The sequence below is a fragment of the Lampris incognitus genome, chromosome 7, assembly GCF_029633865.1.
Source record: "Lampris incognitus isolate fLamInc1 chromosome 7, fLamInc1.hap2, whole genome shotgun sequence".
Taxonomy (NCBI): Eukaryota; Metazoa; Chordata; class Actinopteri; order Lampriformes; family Lampridae; genus Lampris; species Lampris incognitus.
In genome coordinates, this window is record NC_079217.1 from 7,063,963 (window position 1) to 7,088,988 (window position 25,026).

At 46.2% G+C, this 25,026-nt stretch overlaps 1 protein-coding gene across 1 annotated transcript in view; it reads left to right on the forward strand.

Moving 5' to 3' along the window:
* Positions 1-25,026, forward strand: part of lrfn1 (leucine rich repeat and fibronectin type III domain containing 1) — a 156,065-nt gene that overhangs the window by 129,274 nt on the left and 1,765 nt on the right. Inside the window, exon 4 of the mRNA XM_056283617.1 lies at positions 22,278-23,673. Within this exon, the coding sequence (XP_056139592.1) occupies positions 22,298-23,673 (1,376 nt within the window). The 5' untranslated portion in view covers positions 22,278-22,297. The remainder of the gene's footprint in view (positions 1-22,277; positions 23,674-25,026) is intronic.

Sequence of the window (25,026 nt, forward strand, 5' to 3'; positions counted from 1 at the left end):
CACTCGTGGATTTTATTCAGCTCTTTACAGGCCTGTTTATGTTGAAACACAAAGAAACATTTTGTAAGGACACGTCAGATTTATTTATTCTTTTATTAAAGTAGAAAAGCCCGTCCACCTGTCAGACCAGCGTGATTTAAGCGCTTATGGTGGACGATGACAACCAAGGACATGTCACAAGTTGTGACACCTCACTTGGATCTAGTCTGAAGCCAGACGAGTGTTTGAAAATAAATGAGATCCAGCCAGTCAAACAAAATTAATCTTCGGCCATCGCTGAACACCCCCGAGGACACAATCCTAGTCAAAAAATAGAACATTTCACTGCATTTGGTGTGACCTTACATTCATCAACAAGCAAGCAGGTCAACCTGTTAATGTGCTGATATCTATTGGTTTATTATTATTAATGTCACCGCTGTTGTTATTATTATTATCAGTAGTAGTAGTACTAGTAGTATCAGCAGGAGGAAGAGGAGGAGGAGTAAGGCATTGAAATATAAAATTCTGGATTTTTTTTTTCAAACATCCACCATATGGACAGATAAATCCTCAGCCTAACCACTGCTGTTTCCCATTCTGCCTCTGTTTTCTTATATTTTACCCACCTTCTTTTTCCATAGTGGCATCTCATACGTTAGCTTTGTGCATAATGACGATGATAATAATAATAATGATGATAAAAATGTATTTGTATAAGCATTTTTTTAAACAAGGTTACAAAGTGCTATAGTCTTATATTCTTCTATACTCATATTCACATGGTCTTCTATCCTTCACAATATTGTTAGTTTATATAAGTTTATATTAGTTAGTTAGTTTGGTTTATAATAGTTTAGTTAGTTTATATTATTGTTAGTTTGTGTATTTACAGCATCTTGGGTACAATAGTAATCTTAACAAACTACGGCTTTTGCATAGTTGCAAAGGAAAAGGACTGCGGTGCTTTTCATGTTATATGTTATTTAACACACGTCTTTGCCCAGACTAGCGTGGATGCTACAGATAACTTCCTGTCGGGTCAGATGTACTTCTGTATCGCCCTAAATCTCAATTTTGTCAATTTAGTCAGTTAATTTCCTGTGTTGCTATACTTTTTTCTTTGATTTTTTTCCCATTTTTTCTCCCAATTGTACCTGGCCAATTACCCCACTCTTCCGAGCCGTCCCGGTTGTTGCTTCACCCCCTCTGCCGATCCGGGGAGGGCTGCAGACTCCCACATGCCTCCTCCCATGCATGTGGTGTCGCCAGCTGCTTCTTTTCACCTGACAGTGAGGAGTTTCGCCAGGGGGACGTAGCGCGTGGGAGGATCACGCTATTCCCCCCAGTTCCCCCCCCCCCTGAACAGGTGCCCCAACCGACCAGAGGAGGCGCTAGTGCTGCGACCAGGACACATACCCACATCCAGCTTCCCACCCGCAGACACGGCCAATTGTGTCTGTAGGGACGCCCGACCAAGCCGGAGATCCGCATGTTGGTAGGCAACGGAATAGACCGCTGTGCCACCCGGACGCCCCAGTCTTCCACTTTGAATGGCTTCCTACAACCTCTCAGTCTGGTGTGCATTTAAGCGAGACGAAGCATTTGCAGTTTTCTTCGTAAGCTTCAAGGTCCGTAATGATCATTTTTAAGAGTCTTCCCAATAATTTATATTAGTTTTTCACTGTCTTTTTCCCAGTTTTAATATTAATTCTTTGTAATCTGGCTTTTATTATGTGTAATGCGGTAAGCCCAGTAAACCACTAGTTTATACAAAGGCAGTATCAAGCAAAAATACCCAATCCTGACCCTTAAACTTACACTGTGGCTTTATGAAGCTTCTTTCAGTTCAAGCTCTGTTCATTGCTGTTATTTTGGGAAAATTGATATAAATTTGCAAATTTCCGGGGGCGTCCAGGTGGCGTGGTGGTCTATTCCATTGCCTTCCAACACGGGGATCGCTGGTTCAAGTCCCCTTGTTACCTCCGGCTTGGTCGGGCATCCCTACAGACACAACAGACACAATTGGCCGTGTCTGTGGGTGGGAAGCCGGATGTGAGTATGTGTCCCGGTCGCTGCACTAGCGCCTCCTCTGGTTGAGGCGCCTGGTCAGGTGGGAGGGGGAACTGGGGGGGGATAGCTTGATCCTCCCAGGCGCTACGTCCCCCTGGTGAAACTCCTCACTGTCAGGTGAAAAGAAGCGGCTGGTGACTCCACATGTATGGGAGGAGGCATGTGGTAGTCTGCAGCCCTCCCCGGATCGGCAGAGGGGGTGGAGCAGAGACGGGGACGGCTCGGAAGAGTGGGGTAATTGGCCGGATACAATCGGGGAGAAAAGGGGGGGGTGGGGGATCCAAAAAAAAAATTTTTTTTTGCAAATTTCTCTTGGATTACCAGTGCTTGGCTCACACACCGGCAGTATGTAGCACTGCTTCTCACAACCTGTTCTGCCTCCTGCCGTCTGGGAAGAGGTGCAGGAGCATCTGTGCTACATCCTGCAGGATGCTAAATAGCTCCTACCCACAAGCAGTCAGGATTATCAACAAACTGCCCCTCCCCCCGTGGTCATGCCCATCCACCTACCCTCTAACCCCCCCCCCCCCCCCCAATCAGTGCTGGTCCCTCATTGACTGACACCAGCTGTCAACGTTTAAAGTGAAATGGCACTGTAATGGCCGGTGTTGTTAATTGTTTGTGCGTTTTTGTTTTGTTCTCTCTGTTTTTATGTTTTTAGCGGTGTCGTTTTTGGGGAATTTCTGGATGTGTGCTTTTATCTTGTCTGTTGCACTGCCGTGGGCTGGGGGAAACGGCATTTTGTTTTTATGTATGTGCGCAGGTACCGAGTGAAAATGACAATAAACTAAGTCTTGCAGCTTGGAGACAGGGTGCGGTCGGCGTGTGTGTTGTGTTGTGTTGTGTTGTGTTGTGTTGTGTTGTGTTGTGTTGTGTTGCGTGGTGGTTTGCATGAAGTAATTTCATTATTTTTTTAACATGTTCCACACTCCTGATTATAACCATTTTCAAGTCAATTGGGGCCGAGGCTACGTGCGATTACACAACAGTTAGAGCTCCATTTTTTCCATTATTTTCATATTTGCGTCCAATCTTCCCCGGCGGAAGGGAACACGTGGACATTAATCATCATCATCTCCAGCAAAGCATGAAAGATCCTTTCATAACTGGTTCGCAACACGGTTTGGATGAAAATTGATAAATGAGCTCATGAACATGTTTTTTTTTTTCTCTCTCTACACGTCCAGAGAACAAGTTGAAATTCTTCTCTTTAACAATTAAAAGTGTAGTTTGGTTTTTTTTTTGGGGGGGGGGGGGGGTTGAGCAAAACCTTTTTCATTTATAGCATCGTTACTGTGTTTACTTTCAAGTGCAAGAGGGAAGAATTTTACCCTGCACCTAAATTAAGAGGTCTTTTCCGTGTGTGCGCGTGCGTGTGTGTGTATGTTTGTGTGTGTGTGTGTGTGTGTGTGTGTGTGTGTGTGTGTGTGTGTGCGCGTGCGTGGGCTCATCTTCATGTATGCGTTCCAGTGCGCGTGGCATTTGCTCCATTCAATTACGGTCATTAAAATGTGTGAGTCAGAAACGCTCCGTGCTGGTGTTTATTTTAGAAAGTGTTTATTTTAGAAAGTGTTGTTATTAAACTGATGTGGTAAATTATCCTGTTTTATTATGTTAAGCTGAATGTTTTAAGTGATGAGCCGTCTTGCGGCTGCGATTTTCATTCTGTACAGTGAGCCCAAGTTGTGGTTTGGCCACAAACATATAACAGACAAACGCAGGATGCAGGGGTGGTTCTGTGTGGAGTGAATGCAGTCTAAGGCTTGAGAGGTGTGGAGGTGTCAAAGCAACAGATTAGCAGTAATATCAGTGTAGCTTAGCAGCAAAATAGGAATGTAATGAAATGAAGCACAGTCTACTACTACTAGTACTACCACTAGTACTACCACGACTACTTTTGGCTGCTCCCATTAGGGGTCACCACAGCGGATCACCCGTTTCCATCTCTTCCTGTCCTCTGCATCTTCCACCTTAATGTCCTCTCGCACCACATCCATAAACCTCCTCTTTGGCCTTCCTCTTTGTAAAATTAATTAAATAATAATAAAATAAAACAATTCTTAAATTCTTAATAAAATGATGCACAGTATATAATGAAACATGCCCACAATCGTCCAAATGGCTAAAAGGCAAACAGACAAAACATAGAATACTGATTCTCTGTGTAAAATTTAGCTTTTTAATCTGCGAAATTAATGAACGGGCGAAGAATGACTCAGAATCAGAATACTGAGGGGAAATGAATAAAGCATAGGGACTGATTGATTGATTGACTCAATCAGTGTTGAAAAAGCATATTGTTGATGCGAAACTGCTACCATCTAAATAGGCTCTGAAAAGGATAAATTTAGATTGAACCTTTGCAAAAATAGGGGGAAGATCCTTTGATTTGGAGACGGAATTGCAAAACAATGTGCAGGTAGAATTTACACTTCACTGGGATGAGAGAAAAGATGCAAAGACAAAAAGAACAAACGTTGCTCAGGTTCATCATAATTGTTTGTCTCCTTACTGTGAAATTGAAAAAGGCAAAGTCTTGTCTGAAAACAGAGACCCGCAAAACCCCCCTCAGCATATTTGAAATAGGCATGGAGCCATCCTAAATAAGAGGGTAGTGGATTGTCCTGTTTATACTGTTAATCATGGCAGCTAGCAGATGGAAGTTAGACAGAGGGTGTTTTTTGGCTTGCTGCTTGCAACAATTTGTTCATAAAGTGGATTGGCTGGAACATTACAACATTTAATAATTTCATTATGCATCATATGGCTCCACTGTGTTCAGTGAGACCATTCCAGTGAAGAATTTCATTGGTCCTAACAAGAGCTTTGAGAAGAAGAAATATTAGTCAGGCAGTAATGCATTTTCTATTGGTGGGAGCTATTTGTTTTTGCTTCAGAGGAAAAGGGCATGGAAGTAGAGCAAGACGATTCCTCAGTCTAATGTTGCACATTAAAATAACACTGCTGATCTGAGGACAATGAGATCCTATATGACACGGTGGCTTTGAAGCACAGCTGTCACTGTACATTACCGAAGACCAGGATGACAAGTCTCATAGAGACCCTGCACCAATTGCTCGATTAGAGAGTAGAAAGGAGCCTGCAAAAACAAAAGCTATTTCTTTCTTTTTTTCTTAAGTCTATGACCTTTTTCTATTCATTACTTAAAAAGGACAAAGGTCAAAAGCAAAGCTGTAGCAACTCAAATATATGCATTTCATATATGTGTAAATATTTGGGGGAAAAAAATCTCCCTTGCACCCTTTTTTGGGTGGTGTGTGTCTTCCTCAAGCTCGGGTCCTCTACCAGAGGGCTGTGAGTTTGAGGGTTCTAAGCAGTATCCAAAGGAGTTGAATCAAGTGCAACTGGACTTGGTATATATCCGTGAAGACGTTTCGCCTCTCATCCAAGAGGCTTCCTCAGTTCCTGCCTTTCTGACTAGACCAAGCTAGTCTGACTGGCTGGTGATGAGACTCAGAATCTATCCTCTATGAGTCGTTGTCAGAGCCATTGATATGCGTGGCTCTTTGTGATCCGATGTTTACCAACACCTGTCGTTATCGGAGCTATTGATATGCGTGGCTCTCCTGTGCTCCGATGTCCAGCCGGGCCCGTCGCCATCGGAGCTATTGATTTGGATTTGTTTAGCAGCGACGGTCGTTGGGGGTGTTAGTTTCGACTTCATTGTTCAGTGGTCATGAGAGTCATTGGAGCCGTTAGTGACCGGCTGTTGTTCTTGGAGGCTAGGCTTCTCGAGTCTCCTGGGTAGCGATGAAAGGACGGCATTGTAAGTGGGAGATAGGTGGTGTCGCAGACCTCCTCCTCTGTTGAGGGATGGTTTTTCCAGTTTCACATAGATGGCTTCCTTCACCCCTCTTTCAAACCATCTATCTTCTCTGTCCAAAATGTGTACGTTGCTGTCCTGGAAGGAGTGTGTCTTCTCCTTTAGGTGTAGATAGACTGCTGAGTCTTGTCCTGAGGAGTTTGGCCTTCTGTGTTGGGCCATCCGTTTGTGTAGCGGTTGTTTGGTTTCTCCTATGTATAGGTCAGCGCAATCCTCATTGCATTGTACGGCATACACCAGATTGCTTTTCCGGGTGTGTGGTACACGGTCTTCGGGAAGAACCAGTCTTTGTCGGAGTGTGTTGATGGGTTTGAAGTATACCGGGATGCGGTGTTTGTTGAAAATTCTCCTGAGTTTCTCAGAGACCCCAGAAACATACGGGATGACTGCGCTATTCATTCTGTTCCTAATATCTCACTCATTCCTAGCATACAGCTTGATGTCATCCATGTATGAGGTGGCTGATCTGAACCTGTATCCATATCCAGTCTTTGTGATGATCTGACTGAGGGGGCTCAGGCCTATGCCAAACAGCAGCGTGGATAGTGCATAACCTTGGTATATGCCACATTTACCAGTGTAATTGTCTTTGAGTTGGCCTCTAGTGTTGTTTTCCACTGCAGCATTGAGTTCTTGGTGAAGGCTGTTAGTATCCTGTTGGCTCTGTGTGTGTGTGTGTTTTTTTCCTGCATCTGTATTGATATTCCGCTCCTCAGTAATTGAGCACTCATAACACCATTGACAGTTTCGGAAAAAACCGCTATATATATTTAAACACACACACGCACTGCTGCCTCACAGCAGGAAGACCCTGGGTTCGATTCCCGCCTGGGGTGGTGTTGGCACAGGGGGAATTTGCATGTTCTCCCCAGGCCTGTCTGTAAGCAGTGGCTGTCTGTGTGTACTCTGCATGGCCTCCTTGTGCTCAGGTGGGTTATCTCTCAACTAGGGGCTTTTCTGTGTGGAGTTTTCATGTTCTCCCCGTGCTCACGTGGGCTTCCTCCACCATCAAAAAGAACCCTGGACTTCCAGTTCTGCTGTGGTGCTGATGAGACGGTATCTTTGTGAGGCTCCAAGGTTAACTTATTGAACTGATTATTTAGTAAAACAGCAAATAGCTTAAACCCCACATAAACATGAACAGTAGACTACCAGTCAACACTGGTGGGGAAATCTCAGAAAACCGCTCAGCAAAACCCAGCAGCACGAAAACACCACCCATTTCGCACGCTATTGCTAGCTCAACTGCTGCTAGCAAAGATTCTAAAACGGAGGCAGAGGACGGGCTGAGCTTTGAATTCCTCAGCGCCATACTCTCGATGCAAAGTGACTGCAAAGAAATTTGAGGATGTGCTGGCGGGAACAAGCGGACTCGAGGGTGATTTACAAATCCAAGCTCACAGGATCGCAGAAGAGAGAATTGGAAGGGCTGAGGACAGTTGAAACTCCATTCATGCACAGTGCTATTATAACTGCTACAGGAGAAATGCGCCACATTGGAAATGGAAGTAGGAGACCAGGAAAACAGGGGGCGTCGCAACAAGATAAGGCTCATCGGCCTCCCCGAAAAAGCTGAGGGTCAAGATATGTGCATTTTTGGAAGGATGGCCACCAAGAGCTCTCGGCACTGACACCTTACCCACCCCACCCGTCATTGAAAGAACGCATTGGATAGGACGACATGTATCACTGGCCAGGATACAAAACCAAGAGTGGTGATTGTTAGGTTCCTTAACTACAAAGACAAGGAAAACATTACGCCAGCAGCTCGGAGACAGAGAACAGTGCAGTTTGAAAACCTCAACATTAGATTCTACCCAGACCTCTGAGCTCTTCGACACAGTGAAAAAGCAGCAACAATCCATGGGGCTGTGCTACAGAATGTTCTGTCTGGCTGTCTCGGTAATCCCGCACAATGGGCGGCGACATTCATTCAAGACGGTTCCCGATGCAGAGAAGTTTGTTCAAAGAATACAGGAAGATACCAGGACCAAATCAACGCCGAATGAGAAGTAGGCTAGGCAGGAGTTTTTGCGTTGTGGCTATGCTGATGTGCTGTTTCATATGGACATAGTAGGTAAACAAGCCTTTGCTGTAATGAGGTAAATCTTTGTTATAATGACTGACAGTCTAAACGCCATGCCCGCTAATGTTAACAGCTGAGAGACAATACTGATTTGTATATTTGAAATGGTTCATTCCTGAAAGGGTGTTTAAAAGATTTGTGTTACTCTAATGTACAAACAAGAAGTCATTTGCTTCATTATAAAGGTAATGGGATCAGTTTGATTTAATCGGGATCCTTTCTATTATTCACCCTAGTTGGACTTTTCTATGTTATTCTATGTTTTTGTTCCTCTTCCTTTCATAACAATTTGTTTTTATATCGTCTTCCTCACGATGTACCTAAGCAGTAAGATTAGATGTTCTCACAGAATCCTTCAAACAGTCTGAATATTTAATATTTTGGTGGAGCCCGCAGAAGAATGCGACTCTTCAAGCTCTTATGCTACGCTGCTCCTCGCTATGAGGAAAGGAAAGGAAAGCGACGTTATTTTGTCGTTGTCCAGTTGTTCGGTTACATTGACTTTGTATAGGAGCAGTGGGCAGCTGCGGCGCCCGGGGGCCAACTCCAGTTCTTCTTTCCATTGCCTTGCTCAGGGGCACAGGCAGAAGTATTAACCCTACCATGCATGTCTTTCTGATGGTGGGAGGAAACTGGAGCACCTGAAGGAAAACCACACAGACACAGGGAGGGCAGGATCAGACATGTAGAAGAACAGAACGCTATAGTTACCGAGGGGGTTACATTCATGTATTTCATTTGAGGAAATACGTAAGTGATTTCGGGGTCTTTTCTTTATTGGATTTATGGGATTATTGTCCCTTTGCTTTCCTTTGGGTTTTTTTCCCTTGATAAAAAGAGCAGTAATTTTCATATTCTTATGGCACTCTGCTATATAATTGACTTTACGCTAAATGGCAGGTAAATCAGAGATTAAGATCACATCCTGGAATGTAAGAGGATTGAATAAGCTTGTGAAGCTCAAACAGGTACGAGGCAGAATTACGCTACTTAAATCCCAAATTATTTTTCTGCAGGAATCGCATTTGACTGATATCAAAGTTAAAAAAGATGGCCTGTGCAAGTTTTTGCAGCTCCATTTAACTCCCAAGCCAGAGGGGTAATTATTTTGATTTACAAATCAATCCCATTCAGGCTTAGCCATGAAGTAATTGACCCGGCAGCCAGATAGGCAGATACATAATTTTGCCAGGAACAGTATTAAGCAGCCCAAATTACTCTGCTAAATGTTTATGGACCTAATAGGGATAGTCACACACTTTTTTAGGGATTAATTTCTTCCTGTATCCTCTATTCCTGGACAATATACACCAATCAGCCAAAACATTAAAACCACTGACAACTAAGTGAATCATATTATCTCGATACAATGGCACCTGTCAAAGGGTGGACATTTTTTTGGGGGGAGGCCCTTTTTCCCCCGAATTATACTTGGCCAATTACCCCACCTTTCTGAGCCGTACCGGTCTCTGCTCCACCCCCTCTGCCGATCCAGAGAGGGCTGCAGACTACCACATGCCTCCTCCGATACATGTGGAGTCGCCTGCCGCTTCTTATCACCTGACAGTGAGTAGTTTCACCAGGAGGACGTAACACGTGGGAGGCTCACGCTATTCCCCCCAGTTTCCCCCCCCCCCGAACAGGCACCCCGCTAGTGCAGACTGTCAGGCTGTCTCTTTGCACAGCCTGCATCTTGGGTCCTGTCTGGTGTGGTAGACCTCTGCCTCAACTGATCTGGTGCTGAGTGCCTGTTCTTGTGCTGCTGTGATCAGAGCCTCTATGCTGTCCTTCAGTCCAGCCTTTACTAGCCACTGGTAGGATTTCTCAATATCAGCCACGGCTTCTATCTGTCAATGGTACATCCCATGGAGGGGATTAATCTTCCATGATCCTCTTCTTCTTCCTCTCCACTCTGTCTTCTGCTGCCTGAGGTACTCACTCAGCAGTTCGTCCTGGGGGGGGGGGGGGGGCTCTTTCTGATGTACTCGTAGATGTTCCTTGTTTCATCCTGGATAGTGGTTCTGGCACTCACTAACCCTTAGCCCCAATCTTTTTGCTTATTGTATAGTCTCAGGCCGCTGGACTTTGGGTGGAACCCGTTCATTGTGAGGAGTTTCCATGTCCTGATATCTGTGGCCTGTACCCCCTCCTTTGGTCAGCTTAATATTCTAGCTGGGTATATGAAGACTGGTAGGGCGTACGTGTTGATGGCTTGGATCATATTCTTCCCATTCAGCTGGCTCCTCGGGACCTGCCTCACTCTCTGGAGGTATTTGGCTGTAGCTGACCCCCTTGCTGCCTCCATGTGGTTTCCATTTGCCTGTGGAATACCCAGGCACTGGTGACTGTCCTGTATGTCTGTTATCTTGCCATTTCGTAATTCACCCCCTTCAGTCCTCACTACCTTCCTCTTTTTGTCACCATTCGACCACACTTGTCCAGTCCGAATGACATCCTGATGTCGTCGCTGTAGATCCTGGTGAGGTGAATCAGTGAGTCAATGTCTCGCTCATTCCTGGCATACCAAGGTGATGCACTGTCTCCACTGCTGTTCGCGCAGGTGTGCATGCGTGGTCAAAAGAAATGATGCGCAGCAGATAATACGAAAAGAGGGACTTTTGCGTACCAACATTTTTGGGATACAAATACTTACTGAAACAACAGGATTTTCTCCAAACATCACTGCGTAAGAAAGTCATTATGGCAAATGTGTCCATTTTAATGATCAGCTGTTAATCATGCAACTTTTAGTCTTCATTCTTGATTAAGCGGATGCGTTTTTTTTCCAAGTTAGCAAGGTTAACTGTTAAACCTTGAGCTCCAGCAAATAGTTAGATTACATTACAACTAGCTTAACGTTACATTATTTTCTCTGGTTTTAGGATTTTTGTCCATTTATCAAAATGTCCAAGAAGCAAGCTACATTACTTTGGCGTTGCACCACCTCCAAAGAAATGCCAGACTGAACCTGGACATAAAAAAACGTGTATTCGTGGAAAAGTGGCTGCAGGAAGTAGCCTGGCTCCAAACAGATGACGACCGCACAGAGATGTGGTGCAAAATGTGCCATGAAAATCCCAATCTCGCCGAAAAAAGCAGCGCCTTTTATATGGGGGAAAAAAACTTTCAGTCATCCAGCGTTTGAAAAGCACGAGAAGAGTAAAGAGCGCATGAACACAGTACAAACTATTAATAACAGGTGCAGCAGGATCAGAAACCCACTCGCCCTCGTTACACTTGGCAGGACAAACTGAATGAAGAACAGCGTCAAGCACTGTGTCATATTTTTCTGTTGGCCTTTCACAAAGTGAAACATGCACGCCTGATGCGTTCGCGTGAGGATGTTGCGCTTTTCAAGAGGCTTGGCGTTAATGTCGGGAGTGCATATCATTCACGAGAAGGGGGGACCCGCATCACGCAGAGCATCGCACAGTCAGTCAGTTTGGAATCGAGGGAAAAACTGAAGGATTTTGGGGCGTGCTCTTTGATGGATCAGAAGACAACACAAGTGGAGCAGGAGATTGTGTACATCGTGTCTGTGTCTAGCTACGGAGAGTTTACCTCAGATCTCCTTGGATTAATTAATCTGGGCGTGAACCGAGCGGCACGGGACATAGTGAACAGACTGGAGCAGCTCTTCCATACTTGCGGTTTAGGGGATCAGTGGAAGACGAAGCTGGTCTCGGTGTGTACGGATGGAGCAGCAGTCAACGTTGGAGTTTACAACGGCGTCGTTTCCAAAGTCGGCCGATCGCATGGTACCGTACTGTAGGACATTTAATCACTCCGTTGTCAAGTTGCTGAGCTTTTATTTACAGAGAGGGGGCGCAAAAAGAACAGAACAACTAAAGACGATTTGTGATGAGAACGGCATTGCCTTTGTGAAACTAGGAAAGATTCACAACATCGGATGTTCTGCGTGGAGGCAAGAGACTCTGCTGAACATATGGAGGCTATATATACCTGCCATTCAAAAGGCTACGAGGGATGGCAGTGACCTAAAACATATCTGCAGAGCGTTTTAAGTGTTTCCTAGCCAACATGCTTGACACTGCAAACCTCTTACAGTTCACCTCCCTCAGGTTCCAGCAAGATGAACTGACTACTGGTGAATGCAAAGATGAGCTCATGGTAGCTGCTGGACAGCTGACACTACTGCTTGACAGTGAAGGCAAGTACAGGAAAGAGACCATTTCACATGCTGATGCTGACAGGGATAAGGCTGACGTATTGAGAGGTCTAATTCACGAGTTTGAAAGCAGATATGAATGCCTTAAGTCATGCGATCAATTTTTAATTTTTTATCCTTCAACTTGGCCTCAAGAAATTCAAGACCGCCACGGTTTTGGCAACACAACACTTAGCAGCATCCTCCAGAAATATGAGGCCAGCTTGTCTGCTGACAGAGACTCCACTGTAAGAGAATGGGTGCGTTTAAAGCAAGCAGGAAAAATGTTTGGCAGCCTCCTCTGTGCGAGACTCGGTCAACACAGTGAAGATAAGTCATCCGGATAGTTACTCCGACATTCATAGAGTCCTTCTGTTGTCCCTTACACTGCCCTTGAGCAGTGCTGCGTGTGAGAGGGGATTTTCACAACTCAATGTGATAAAAAGCGAGTACAGAATCCCCGCCTGTCAGACCCTCGCCTCTCATCCCTGATGTCTAAGACGACAACAGAGACGTTTGACCCGAAGCCAGCTGTTGACTTATGGATGCAAACAGCTGATCACAGACTCAACCCGGGAGAAAGGAGTAGGCCTACATCTTCATCTGCCATGTTTGAAAGAAAGAAAGAGAGTGAGGAGAGCAGTCAGGAGGGTACTGATGACGACAGCTTGTGGAATAATCGTGCCGGGTAAAGACGGAGCACCCAGCAACATCGCCAGGTGCTCCCTACAGAACCAGACCCAAAAAGGTTATGTGCACCCCTGTGTGTGTGTGTGTGTATGCAGAACAGCAGTGGAGATGCTGCATCACCTTGGTGTGCCAGGAGACTATTATAATTTCTCTCTTTCCTTTTCTTTGTCCCTGAATATTTGATGATGGGGTCCATGTATGTGTGACTCTGCATTCTTTCAATGCGAAATACCGAGAAATATATTGTTAAAAAAAAAAGTGCGCCAATAAACACATGCAGAAAAATCTCCTGCCCCGTCCCTGACCGTGACATGGACGTCCACCTGGAATCGGTCCCCAGGCGCCGAAGGAGAGGGCTGCCAGCTGCTCCCAGCTGCCCCTGGAGGAAGGACGGCAAGATGGGAAAAATGCAGAGGGAACGTTTCTTCGGCCGCCACTCCCTGCACGCATGTGTGTGTGCTGGTGTGAAGCTGCAAGATGAACAACGTCTCTCTTTTCTTGCGCGTATGAAACATGAAGATCACAACGTTTTGTGACGATTCAGAACACATTTCAAAGACACCCTAAGCATCCAAACGCCGTGAGTATTTCCACTCTATCATATTTTAATAAGCCATAAATACGGATTTTAGTCGATTAAGAGTTGACTGAAATTGGTCGTATTCATGACAACAGCTTGTCCAATTGAAAAGTGCCATTTCAGTTTCGTCTCGTCTGCTTTATTAAGGGGCGGAAAGTTAAAGAAATTGGCTACAAATAAAGTCCGGGGAGTCGTAATAGATTTCACTTCTCCGTTCTCCGAGTCCTGAACGGGTTGTGATTAAAAGAGTAGACTAACACTCGTCGCATCCAAACATAATTATAAAATGCAAATGTTCCTCTGTTTACCGCGGAATCCCTGGCCTTGATGAGATGTGACCAGAAATCCCCGGGGCTGTGGCGCTTGCTTTAGACGTCCGCCGGTGGAGACGGGTTTGACTCCGGCGAACCCAGGCTGTCAATAATTATGCTTTCTTCCTGACAAGAGTCACGCCGGGGCAGCTGACAGTACACTGCTTACGCTACTTAATTGGAGTATATTCCTACCTAAACATCCGTGCTTGGATGGTATATACAGGGGAGGCAGCGTAGTCTGAACTGGAAGGCAGACTGTTGGACTGTTATATATGACTGTAATTGTCCCTATGCAACTTCACACGCTCAGAATCGGTTTCAGCTCAACGAATAGTCGCGGACCCCCCAGAGGAACTTGGGCAAAATGGACTGTCAGCAAAGTCCTTATGAGACGGTGAAGGGCGACGTGGCTTTTTTGAATCTGTAATAATCACAAAACTCAACAGATGAGAAATAATAACATAATATTTTGTGCGTTTGACACATACCTGTTGTGTGTCTGTCCATCCTGGAAGAGGGACCCCGGTAACAATTTCTAATAACTAGACAAATGAAGCGTTAGTGAAGTTAAGTATTAGTAACTACTGAAGTCGCCATTTGTAACGCAAGACACGCACCAATGGTTAGTGAGTGTGTTAATAGATGTTTATAAATACTTATTAATACTGCAATTCGTGATTAATTCAGGTAGTTAGTAGTTGTTAGGTAAGTATTTTGTGGGACCTCATCTAAAGTGAGGACTATCTAGGCCTTACAAAGCGTTTACACGTGAGACTGAAAGGCCAGCAGTACTTTGAGACTCGCAAAAGTCTAAAGGATCATAAGATCCTTTAGAAAGTGTGAGTACATGATTAACAAACTATTTCCATGTAGATCTGTGCGTGAATTAATCATGAACTGCAGTATTAATAAGTATTTATAAAACATCTACTAACACACTAACCACTGGTGCATGCCTTGCTTTACAGCTGATGACTTCAGTAGTTACTAATACTTAACTAATGCTTCATTTGTGTAGTTATAAAGTGGTACCGGGACCCCTCCTCTGTTGCGCTTCCCGATGTTTCTCACATTATTTCCTGATAAGGTTTTTCTTGTGGAGTTTTTCCTCATTCGGGTCTGGGGTCCAAGGACAGAGGGTGCCATATGTCATATATTCTTGTTGGTTGTAAACCTTCGGGACTACCTCGTTATTTCGGGCTATACAACTAAACTTGACTTCATGTAGCCCTGGAACACAGTGGTTACACAGGTATAGTCAAGGAAGGTTGAGTCAGTTCATCTGGGTACAGCGTCGTATCCAGATGAACTGACTCAACCTCCTTTGATTTTCTTACCTGGAATATTGAGCATGCATCTCTCTCTCTCTCTCTCTCTCTCTCTCTCTCTCTCTCTCTCTATATATATATATATATATATATATATATATATATAATATTCTCAGCTGCCTGCTAATAGTTTACCATGCACGCCACATTCGTGTCATGATCTCACAGTCACATCAATCAAGTAGTGCTGCACGATTTGGTGAAAAAAAGTCGGTAACACTTTAGTGTGGGGAACATAAAAAAACTTAATTACTAGTGAATTAGTAATGATCAAGATGTCACTTTAGTATGGGGAACATATTCTAAGTAACAAAAACTTAATTTACAGTCATTTAACACTATGAACACTTGTAGTTTTGTGTTTTGTTATGTAAGAACAGACCATATTCATTAAGTGTTAGTAAGGGAGAATAACTCTTCTTGTGGTACTACCACCTTATAAAGTCCATACTAAGCAAAGCATATTGAGATGGTACTACTAATAAGCAATACTTCTGAGGTTATAGAGGGAAAACTCATAGTTAATGGCTTACTGGTTGTATAATAAGGCCATGCAGAATAAGGCGTTAATGAGTACGTAATAATGACCAATTAAGAGCCAATATGTCGCTAATTTGCATGCTAATAAGCACCTAATTAATGGTGACTACGTTCCCCCATACTAAAGTGTTACCAAAAAGTCATATTGTGATTATTGTGGATAATGTTGCAATTTGCTATTGCAATATAATTAACAGATTTATACAAATAATACAAATTTGTTGTGTTGCCGCGACATGTGGCGACTTTCATTTTGCATGTTTTACTCAGTACCTCTTTCTGCTCAACATCGCTGAGCTGGAATCCAAAATATCGCCATATGACAGAGGTCGTGGGTTTGTTTTTTGATTTTGTTTTTTTGCCACCAGTTCATCAGCGTTAACCTGCTCGTTGTGATCGGTATCCATCCCCCCCCCCTTCTTTCTGGTCTGCACACAACACGGCGGATAGTCATGTGACCGTAGACCGCACACGCTTCACTGCCTAAACAGAGACTGATTAGTCGTCTCTTAATTATGGGCGTAGACATGCAGACTGCACACGAACACGTTCACACGTGCACATTTTATTATCTCATTAATTCGCAGCCTTTTTTGCGGTTATGTCATTGCGCAGGTCGACGTCGCGATTACGCTTTGCTAGATGGTACCACTTCAGGAGTAATAATGCTAAGTTGTATTATTTACCAGTACTGTGGCACATTTCTGTGTGATTCTAGCCAGGAGCTACAAGCACACGGTTTGCAAAACGGATTTTAATTTGGGTGCAACTCGTGTGCTTAAAGATGAAGTAAATGAAAACTTGAGACTGTACTTGAATGTTGATTATCCATCACTCTGCCATTGCTGTGATTACAACATTGCAGAGTATCTCAGAATTCATTAAACCCGCAGGTAATCATTTTTTCTTTCTTTTTTTTTTAATCAATGCTTTCACAGATTTTGAAAATTTGACAAATTTGCTGGGCTAAGTTGTAGTTTCCCCTCGTGTTGTTGCAAGTTCCACGCTGATATCGAAACGCTTTTCCGTCCTCTCGCCGATGAAACCGCCGAATACTGTAATTGGGAATCAGTCCTGAAAACGTGGACTTGGGTCGTGCTCACCGTATGGGAGCGAGCGGGAGACAGACGGAGACCTTCCTTGGGACATGAAGCCGTTCACGTCCCTGTGCATTCATGAATAGCAAACACTTAGCAATCCGTCCGTCCTCCCATCCATCCATTTTCTATTCCACCTCTCCGGGTCAGGGTTAAGGTGGCCTTCTCTCTAGCAGTTTCAAAGGCTGGCTGGGAAGTATATTCCTCCCATCCACCTCAGGCTGCCCTGGGGTCTCCTCCCAGTCGGCCATGCTGGTATACCTCCAAAGGAAGCGCCCAAGAGGCATCCTAACTAGATGCCCTTGTCACCTCAGCCGACTCCTCCTCACTCCAGCCGGCCCGTCTTTTTTTCCCCCCCTTTTGGCTGCTACCTCCTTCTGTCAAGGTCTGCTGTACTGAGATCTGCCCCGCTCTTGCCCCTTGGCCAGCGGGGCTCTGCACCTGACCCCTGCCCCACACCTCACATGTAGACAAGGATCCTGTCACTTTTTAGATGCGAAGCAACTCAGGAACGCAGCTTCTGACTCCCGCACGCACAACCCGGCCACGTTTTAGCTGCACCATCTGTCAAGGTGTGTGTGTGTGTGTGTGTGGATTGGGGGAGGGGGGGAGTGACCCTTTCAACAACGTTTGTGAGTGAATACATCTAAAAATACATCCTCTTGTAAGACATTAAGGATTTTGTTTTTTAGATCAACATAGTGTAATTTTATTTTGGCATATTTCTTAGTGGCAGCACGGTGGCACAGTGGTTAGTGCGGTCACCTCACAGCAAGAAGGTTTTGGCCCGGGGTAGTCCAACCTTGGGGGGGGGGGTCGTCCTCTGTGTGGAGTTTGCGTGTTCTCCCCGTGTCTGCGTGGGTTTCCTCCAGGGGCTCCGGTTTCCTCCCACAGTGCAAAGACATGTAGGTCAGGTGACTCGGCCGGACTAAATTGTCCCGAGGTGTGAATGTGTGTGTGTGTGTGTGTGTGTGTGTGTGTGTGTGTGTGTGTGTGTGTGTGGGCCCTGTGATGGCCTGGCGGCCTATCCAGGGTGTCTCCCCGCCTGCTGCCCAATGACTGCTGGGATAGGGTCCAGCATCCCCGTGACCCTGAGAGCAGCATAAGCGGTTCGGATAATGGATGGATAACGGATGGATGGATAATGGATGGATGGATGGATGGATGGATGGATAATGGATGGATGGATAATGGATGGATGGATGGATAATGGTTGGATGGATGGATAATGGATGGATGAATGGATAATGGATGGATGGATGGATAACGGATGGATGGATAATGGATGGATGGATGGATAATGGTTGGATGGATGGATAATGGATGGATGAATGGATAATGGATGGATGGATAATGGATGGATGAATGGATAATGGATGGATGGATGGATAATGGATGGATGGATAACGGATGGATGGATGGATAATGGATGGATGGATGGATAACGGATGGATGGATAATGGATGGATGTTTCTTAGTATCTTTTCTGCCCCCCACCATTGTTTTCTTTTAGCCCCTGCCGTGTATTCTGTCACTTGATATTGCCCACGCGGTTTCATTCGTGGTAGGATTTTACAGAAACGCCATCGACAGAGGTGAACGTAAGACGTTGCCCCTATAACCTTTAACCCGCTCAACCAAATCAGTCTCTTGATAAAAGTTTTTAAGTGCTTTTGATGTGTCACCTTTTTTCTCCCTTTTCTTTTTTTGTGGGGGGGGGGGGTTGTCAGCTAGCTTCTAATCACTATGAGGTAAATCATACGTCACGTCAGCTACTCAGTTAATTATGGTCTCTCAGTGACAGACCTGCTTCCAGTTACACATTTAAAGCAACGATCCTGTATCGTTTTGGTCACAACAAAGTCACACAACAGTTGTGTTGCGTATCTGTGGTGCTACATATGTGTCCTTGCTTCAGCTGTGGAAGCAGAGCTCTGGGACTCCACCCAGCCACAAGGTTCTTCCCTGCGACCCTGGCTGCAGGAGTAGGCATTGGTGTACCCGTCCCAGGTCCGGGTCTTTTTGGAGTTGTTACTGGGCTGTTCATGGAATCTTATTTATGATCCGCATATTTGATTTGGCAAAGATTTTACGCCGGATGCCCTTCCTGACGCAACCCTCCCCATTTATCCGGGCTTGGGACCGGCACTAAGAATGCACTGGCTTGTGCCTCCTCGGTGGCTGGGTTTTGCAAGATTGAGATGGTTTGGACATGTGTGGAGGAGAGATGCTGGGTATGTTGGGAGAAGGATGCTGAATATGGAGCTGCCAGGGGAGAGGAAAAGAGGAAGGCCAAAGAGGAGGTTTATGGATGTGGTGAGGGAGGACATGCAGGTGGCTGGTGTGACAGAGGAAGATGCAGAGGACAGGAAGAGATAGAAACGGATGATCCGCTGTGGCGACTCCTAATGGGAGCAGCCATAAGTAATAGTAGTAGTAGTAGTAGTAGATTGGGGTGTTAATGAAAAGCTATCTGTGCCGCCCCTCATATGAGAGCAGTTCAGTGACTACCGGAAGCACAATTTGTGGCTTTGTGCTTCCGGTGGTCACTGAACTGCTAGTAAAGCTCCAAGGTCACTGTGTCATACACACCCCAGCACATCAGCCAGGTTGTTATTCCAGTCTGCAAAGACCTTCGTGTCTTCAGTACAGTCCCTGAAGGCCTTTGATTTGCAGGCAAGAATGAGCACAAACAAAGCATCACACACGGGCGTCCGGGTAGCATAGCGGTCTATTCCGTTGCCTACCAGCACGGGGATCGCCGGTTCGAATCCCCGTGTTACGTCGGGCTTGGTCGGGCATCCCTACAGACGCAATTGGCCGTGTCTGCGGGTGGGAATCCGGAAGTGGGTACAAGTCCTGATTGCTGCACTAGCGCCTCCTCTGGTCAGTCGGGGCGGCTGTTTGGGGGGAGGGGGAACTGGGGAGGAATAGCATGATCCTTCCACGCGCTACGTCCCCCTGGAGAAACTCTCCACTGTCAGGTGAAAAGAAGCGGCTGGTGACTCCACGTGTGTCGGAGGAGGCGTGTGATAGTCTGCAGCCCTGCCCGGATCGGCAGAGGGGGGTGGAGCAGAGACCGGGACAGCTCGGAAGAGTGGGGCAATTGGCCAAGTACAATTGGCGAGAAAAAGGGGGGGGGTCCAAAATAGGGGGGGGGAGCATCATACAAAAAAAGCAGTTAGAAAATAGGACTAACCAATCACACGGACATAGGATAAAGTAGAAATGGCGGTGCGGAGCAGGAGGTGGGGTGCAGTAACAGCAGGGTTTCTCTGGTGGTGTCACGGCTACAGCAACAAATGAGCGTTGGTCTCCGTTGGTTTTCCTCTTTCGACGTTCAGGTTTCACGTGATTTCTGCGGTAGTGTTGGTGTTTGTGACGCTCCTCAGGTACTTAGGCTCCTGCTTAGTCATTACAAGGGGCTGATTATAAAAGTTTATGCAAATGAGCATTATCTCGTGCCTTCTCGCTGCTCAGCCCCCTCGCTGTGATCACCATGCACAGCCAAATCTCACGGGTCTTGTTAGATGTTCGTGCCAGATTCATACTCCCTGGCTGACTCGAGGATGAACTCGTGCACCTTCCGGCCTCGTCGGTCTGCAGACCGGTGTTTTTCTGGGCTGACCGCGTCGAGCAGTCGGGCCAAAACCCGAATCTGAGACATCCCTGTTTAATCTCCCTCATCTGCGTGAGGATTGAAGCCTCTTCTTTTTTTCTTTTTTTTTTTGCAGACGGCAGCCTCATCTTAATGGAATTCAAAGACCTACATTTTACCGTAGAGTTGCCGTGGCAACAAAGTTTTTTTTTTTTTTTTGCCCTCCTCGGGAAGCTGAGAGAGCAGTAGTGTGTAGCCTCGGCAGTGTGGCAGGGGAGGCTTTACCGCAGACGATGCTCGGAGGAACCGGCAGCCTCGTGGCCTGCTTAGCCAAGCGGCCACGTAATCAGGGGAAGGCCGACGCCGCACCGGGCATAAACAAACCGCAGGTCCGACACCGCGCCGGTCCTGAACAACAGACTCGGGCGCTGACGCTTGAATGTTTGTTGGATGCCCGCCTCACGTAAGGGGCATAGCCGGCGCCGCTCTAGCCTTCTTTAATGGTGTAACTTCCGCAGCGACTTTAAAAGGAAAATTAGGTGCGATAATTAACAAGCATGGCACGCTGAGCTGCCAACAATGAGAGGGGGGCTTAGCTAAGTAAATAAAGCCTCTCCGGGGTTTTGAAAATTTCCTCGCACAGAATACCCCCTGGCGGGAAACTTTTAATGCCCTAACCTCAATAAAGACGTGACTGAAGACTGAAAAAAAAGCTTGTGTGACGTTAATTGAAACAATTCAACGGCTAAAAAATAGCTGTCGAGTTTCTACAGAGAAAATTAAAGATGGAGGCCTAGATTATGTACAAAAAATCCACTCGGGGGAGAAGGGCGGAGACGTGAACAAAGCGGTTCGTTGTGATACTGAGATGCATCGGTTTATTGATCGGTGATTGAGTGATTGTGGATCAATGTGGGGGGGGGGGGGCTAACACTAACCACCAAGCCACGGTTATGGTTATTTGTCCTTATCCTAATACGATTATTGGATTCTGAAGGCCAGTTGTCATCTCCTTCCCCGTCCAGTGGCTCTCCGACAGGCGGTAAGGGGTTAATGTGTTAGCGATCGTGATTGATGCCAAAAAGGGTGAAACTGCCCGCAGTATGGCAGACATTACAGCCTGCGTCCCACTGGGGATTCTGTGGCTATCATTCCCCAGGATCTCGTCTTACACTTGTCACCACGGGCCTGAGCTGGAATCGATACCTCTAAATGAGGATCAGGGGATCCTGAGCATCCCCCTCAAAAACCTGAAAACATGAAATCCATCCAATTATACTTTTCGTCTGATGGATTGACCCCACCACCACCACCACCACCTTCACTTTTGGTTGCCCTGATTTACATGACAGGTTCATGTCTAATTTTGCAGTACATTTCCGAAGCATACGGAGAGCAGCGAGCATGAAAAGGTCATAAAAATCCTGAAGCAGTGCTGACACGTGCCCTTTTCCACCCTCCGCTCCGCACATAGCTGTGACGCCCGGCGCTAACACACAGAAAGGGAAAAAAAGTGTCATTGTAGGAAGGAAACTTTATGAAATGTTTCCCTAACAGACGAAGATTACACTGTGATCATCCAATAAATTACATGGTTCGCCGGTGCTGCGGTACGGCGGCGCATTACCCATGGTGCAAAAATACACCTATTATTTCCATCAAAAGAGCAGAGAGACGGCTGGTGGTGCCGGAGCGTTGGAGCCGACTCTCATCATCGCTCGAGCCGTTATTTCAGAAAAGCTCCACAACGGGTTGTGATAGATACCTCGCTGGCAGTTTCACTAATCCGAACCCGGGCTACATAAGTCTTTTAAAAAATATGATGTTTGTTTCCTTTTAACGAATTTAAAGATCTCCTTCACTGTCAAATTTCGTTGTACTTGTACAACGACAAAGTTCTATTCTGTTCTGTTCTCTTTTTTTTTTTTGTGTATAACTCAATGTCCTTTCTCACTTCCCCGTTTTTAATCTCACACCTAGGATCTGGAAACTGATCAACAATGGAGCGGCTGGTTCTGTGTGTGCTGCTGTGTGGGGTGTTGGTGAAGGGATACAGCTGTCCAGGCCGCTGCATCTGCCAGCACCTCTCCCCGACTCTGACCCTGCTCTGCGCCAAAACCGGCCTGCTGTTCGTGCCCCCCACCATCGACCGCAAAACCGTGGAGCTGCGCCTCACCGACAACTTCATCACGGTCATCCGCAAGAAAGACTTTTTCAACATGAGCAGCCTGGTCCACCTCACTTTGTCGCGCAACACCATCAGCCAGATCACACCCCACGCCTTCGTCGACCTGCGATCCCTCCGGGCCCTCCACATGGACGGCAACCGTCTCAGCGTCATCAAGACTGACCATTTCAAGGGCCTGGCCAACCTGCGCCACCTCATCCTGGGGAACAACCAGATCCACCATGTGGCCCCCACCTCCTTTGATGTGTTTGTGTCCACCATTGAGGACCTGGACCTGTCCAATAACAACCTGAGGAGCCTGCCCTGGGACGCCATAGCTAGGATGACCAACATAAATACGCTAACGCTGGACCACAACCTGATCGACCACATCGGAGCTGGGACTTTCACTCTGCTCACCAAGCTGGTCCGTCTGGACATGACCTCCAACAGGCTACAGAAGCTGCCACCAGACAGCCTTTTCCAGCACGCCCAGGTTCTCTCTGATGCCAAGGGCTCCAACCCGTCCTCCTTGGCAGTGAGTTTTGGAGGCAACCCGCTCCACTGCAACTGCGAGCTGCTGTGGCTCCGCAGGCTGACAAGGGAGGACGACCTTGAGACCTGCGCCTCACCCGAGCACCTCATGGACAAGTACTTTTGGTCCATTCAAGAGGAAGAGTTCATCTGCGAGCCGCCGCTGATCACCAAACACCTTTCCACCAAGCCATACGTGATGGAGGGCCAGGGCGTCACACTCAAATGCAAAGCTATGGGGGACCCAGACCCGGAGATCCACTGGCGCTCTCCAGATGGCAAACTGGTGCACAACAACTCCCGCACCATCCTGTATGATAACGGCACGCTTGACATTCTCATCACCACACTGAAGGACAGTGGGGCATTCAACTGCGTGGCCTCCAATGCCGCAGGCATCGCCACGGCTGCCGTCGAGATCAACATGATCCCGCTGCCGCTGTTTGTAAACAACACGGGCCACATGCGCGAAGACCCTGGCCTCTCAGACATAACCACCTCCTCCAAGTCTGGCAATGACACCAAGGGCCATGACAAACAGGACAAGAGGGTGGTGGTCACCGAGCTGACCTCTTCCTCTGCTGTGATCCGCTGGCCGTCTGAGCGCCACATCCCGGGCATCAGGATGTACCAGATACAGTACAACAGCACCGCAGATGACACCTTGGTCTATAGGTAAGTCCAGGCGGAGGGGGTGGATTAAGAGAAGCAGGGAAAGGTAGCAAGCGAGGAAACGGTGAGCCATCTGGAATGGCCATCTGCTGAATGTCATGATGGTTCGTCACGGGATCTGTAAATCCCACAGATGTAGGATGGTAAAGTTCATCCAAAAATAAACAAGCTGTTAAATATAGTTTTGACTGAGCATTAATAATATTTTGCATGAATTATCACTCGTGTCAATACCGGAATTTGGATGTCGTATATTGGGAGTTGAAGATTTGTACTGTTTGCCATATGGGTTATGGGTTTATTTTCCTGGTTTGAAACAAAAAAGCTCTCTACTGCCACTTCTTCACTGTCGTAGTAAAGCGGAAGCGCCCTTTAATTCATAAAATATAGAGAATCTATTCCGTTTTATTTTCAGTCAATGCCTTCATTAATTGGCTAAAACGTATTGTCGTGTCTGGCGGTTATGTATTGACTGGGCTGGAATCTGGATACAGTAAATAAAAGGCAATTGCTGAAGTAGACCAATTGATAAAGCATAAGTTACAGCGATAGAGAGCTTTCGCTAAACCCAATAACAAGTCTTGGTTACAGTAGCAAATTATTAAAACGTTTCTGTTTTAAAACAGAATGAAAAATGGATACACGATTAGCACGGTCATCAATTTTTCTTTTTCCGACTGAAGCTCTTACTGTGCCACGTGGCGACCTTATTAACATGCTCTTATATTCTTAAATGTACAAGAATGTGTTTAATGTGTCGCTCGTTCAATATGGGGCACAAATGAAGTTTTACCACTGCACTGGCAAGCGCTTCAGAAGTGATAAATGCGTGATGTGAGCTGATACTAATGGTTGGCTCTGATGTTTTTGTCTAATCAGATGTAATGAGCTGTACTGCCGTATAATTCACTGCTGTGGTTTAGGCACGGAGCATTGTTTTGACTTTAGGTGCTACATCATTACCTACAAATGATAACCATCGGCGTTTTGCTGTAGGGACGAGGATCACGCTTTAATTATATCAGCACAGGTTGTTGAGCGAGGAGATGATGCTTTTCTCTTTTGTGTATGCCGACAAATGTTGGCCTGGTAATTTGCAAATCCTCGAGTTAGTCGATCTTACAATATTAGCAGGACGTCAGAAAACTCTCTCCAGGGTGTCCGGGTGGCGTGGCGGTCTATTCCGTTGCCTACCAACATGTGGATCGCCGGTTCGAATCCCTGTGTTACCTCCGGCTTGGTTGGGCGTCCCTATACAGACACAATTGGCCGTGTCTGTGGGTGGGAAGCCGGATGTGGGTATGTGTCCTGGTCTGCGCCTCGTCTGGTCGGTCGTGGCACCTGTTCAGGGGGGAG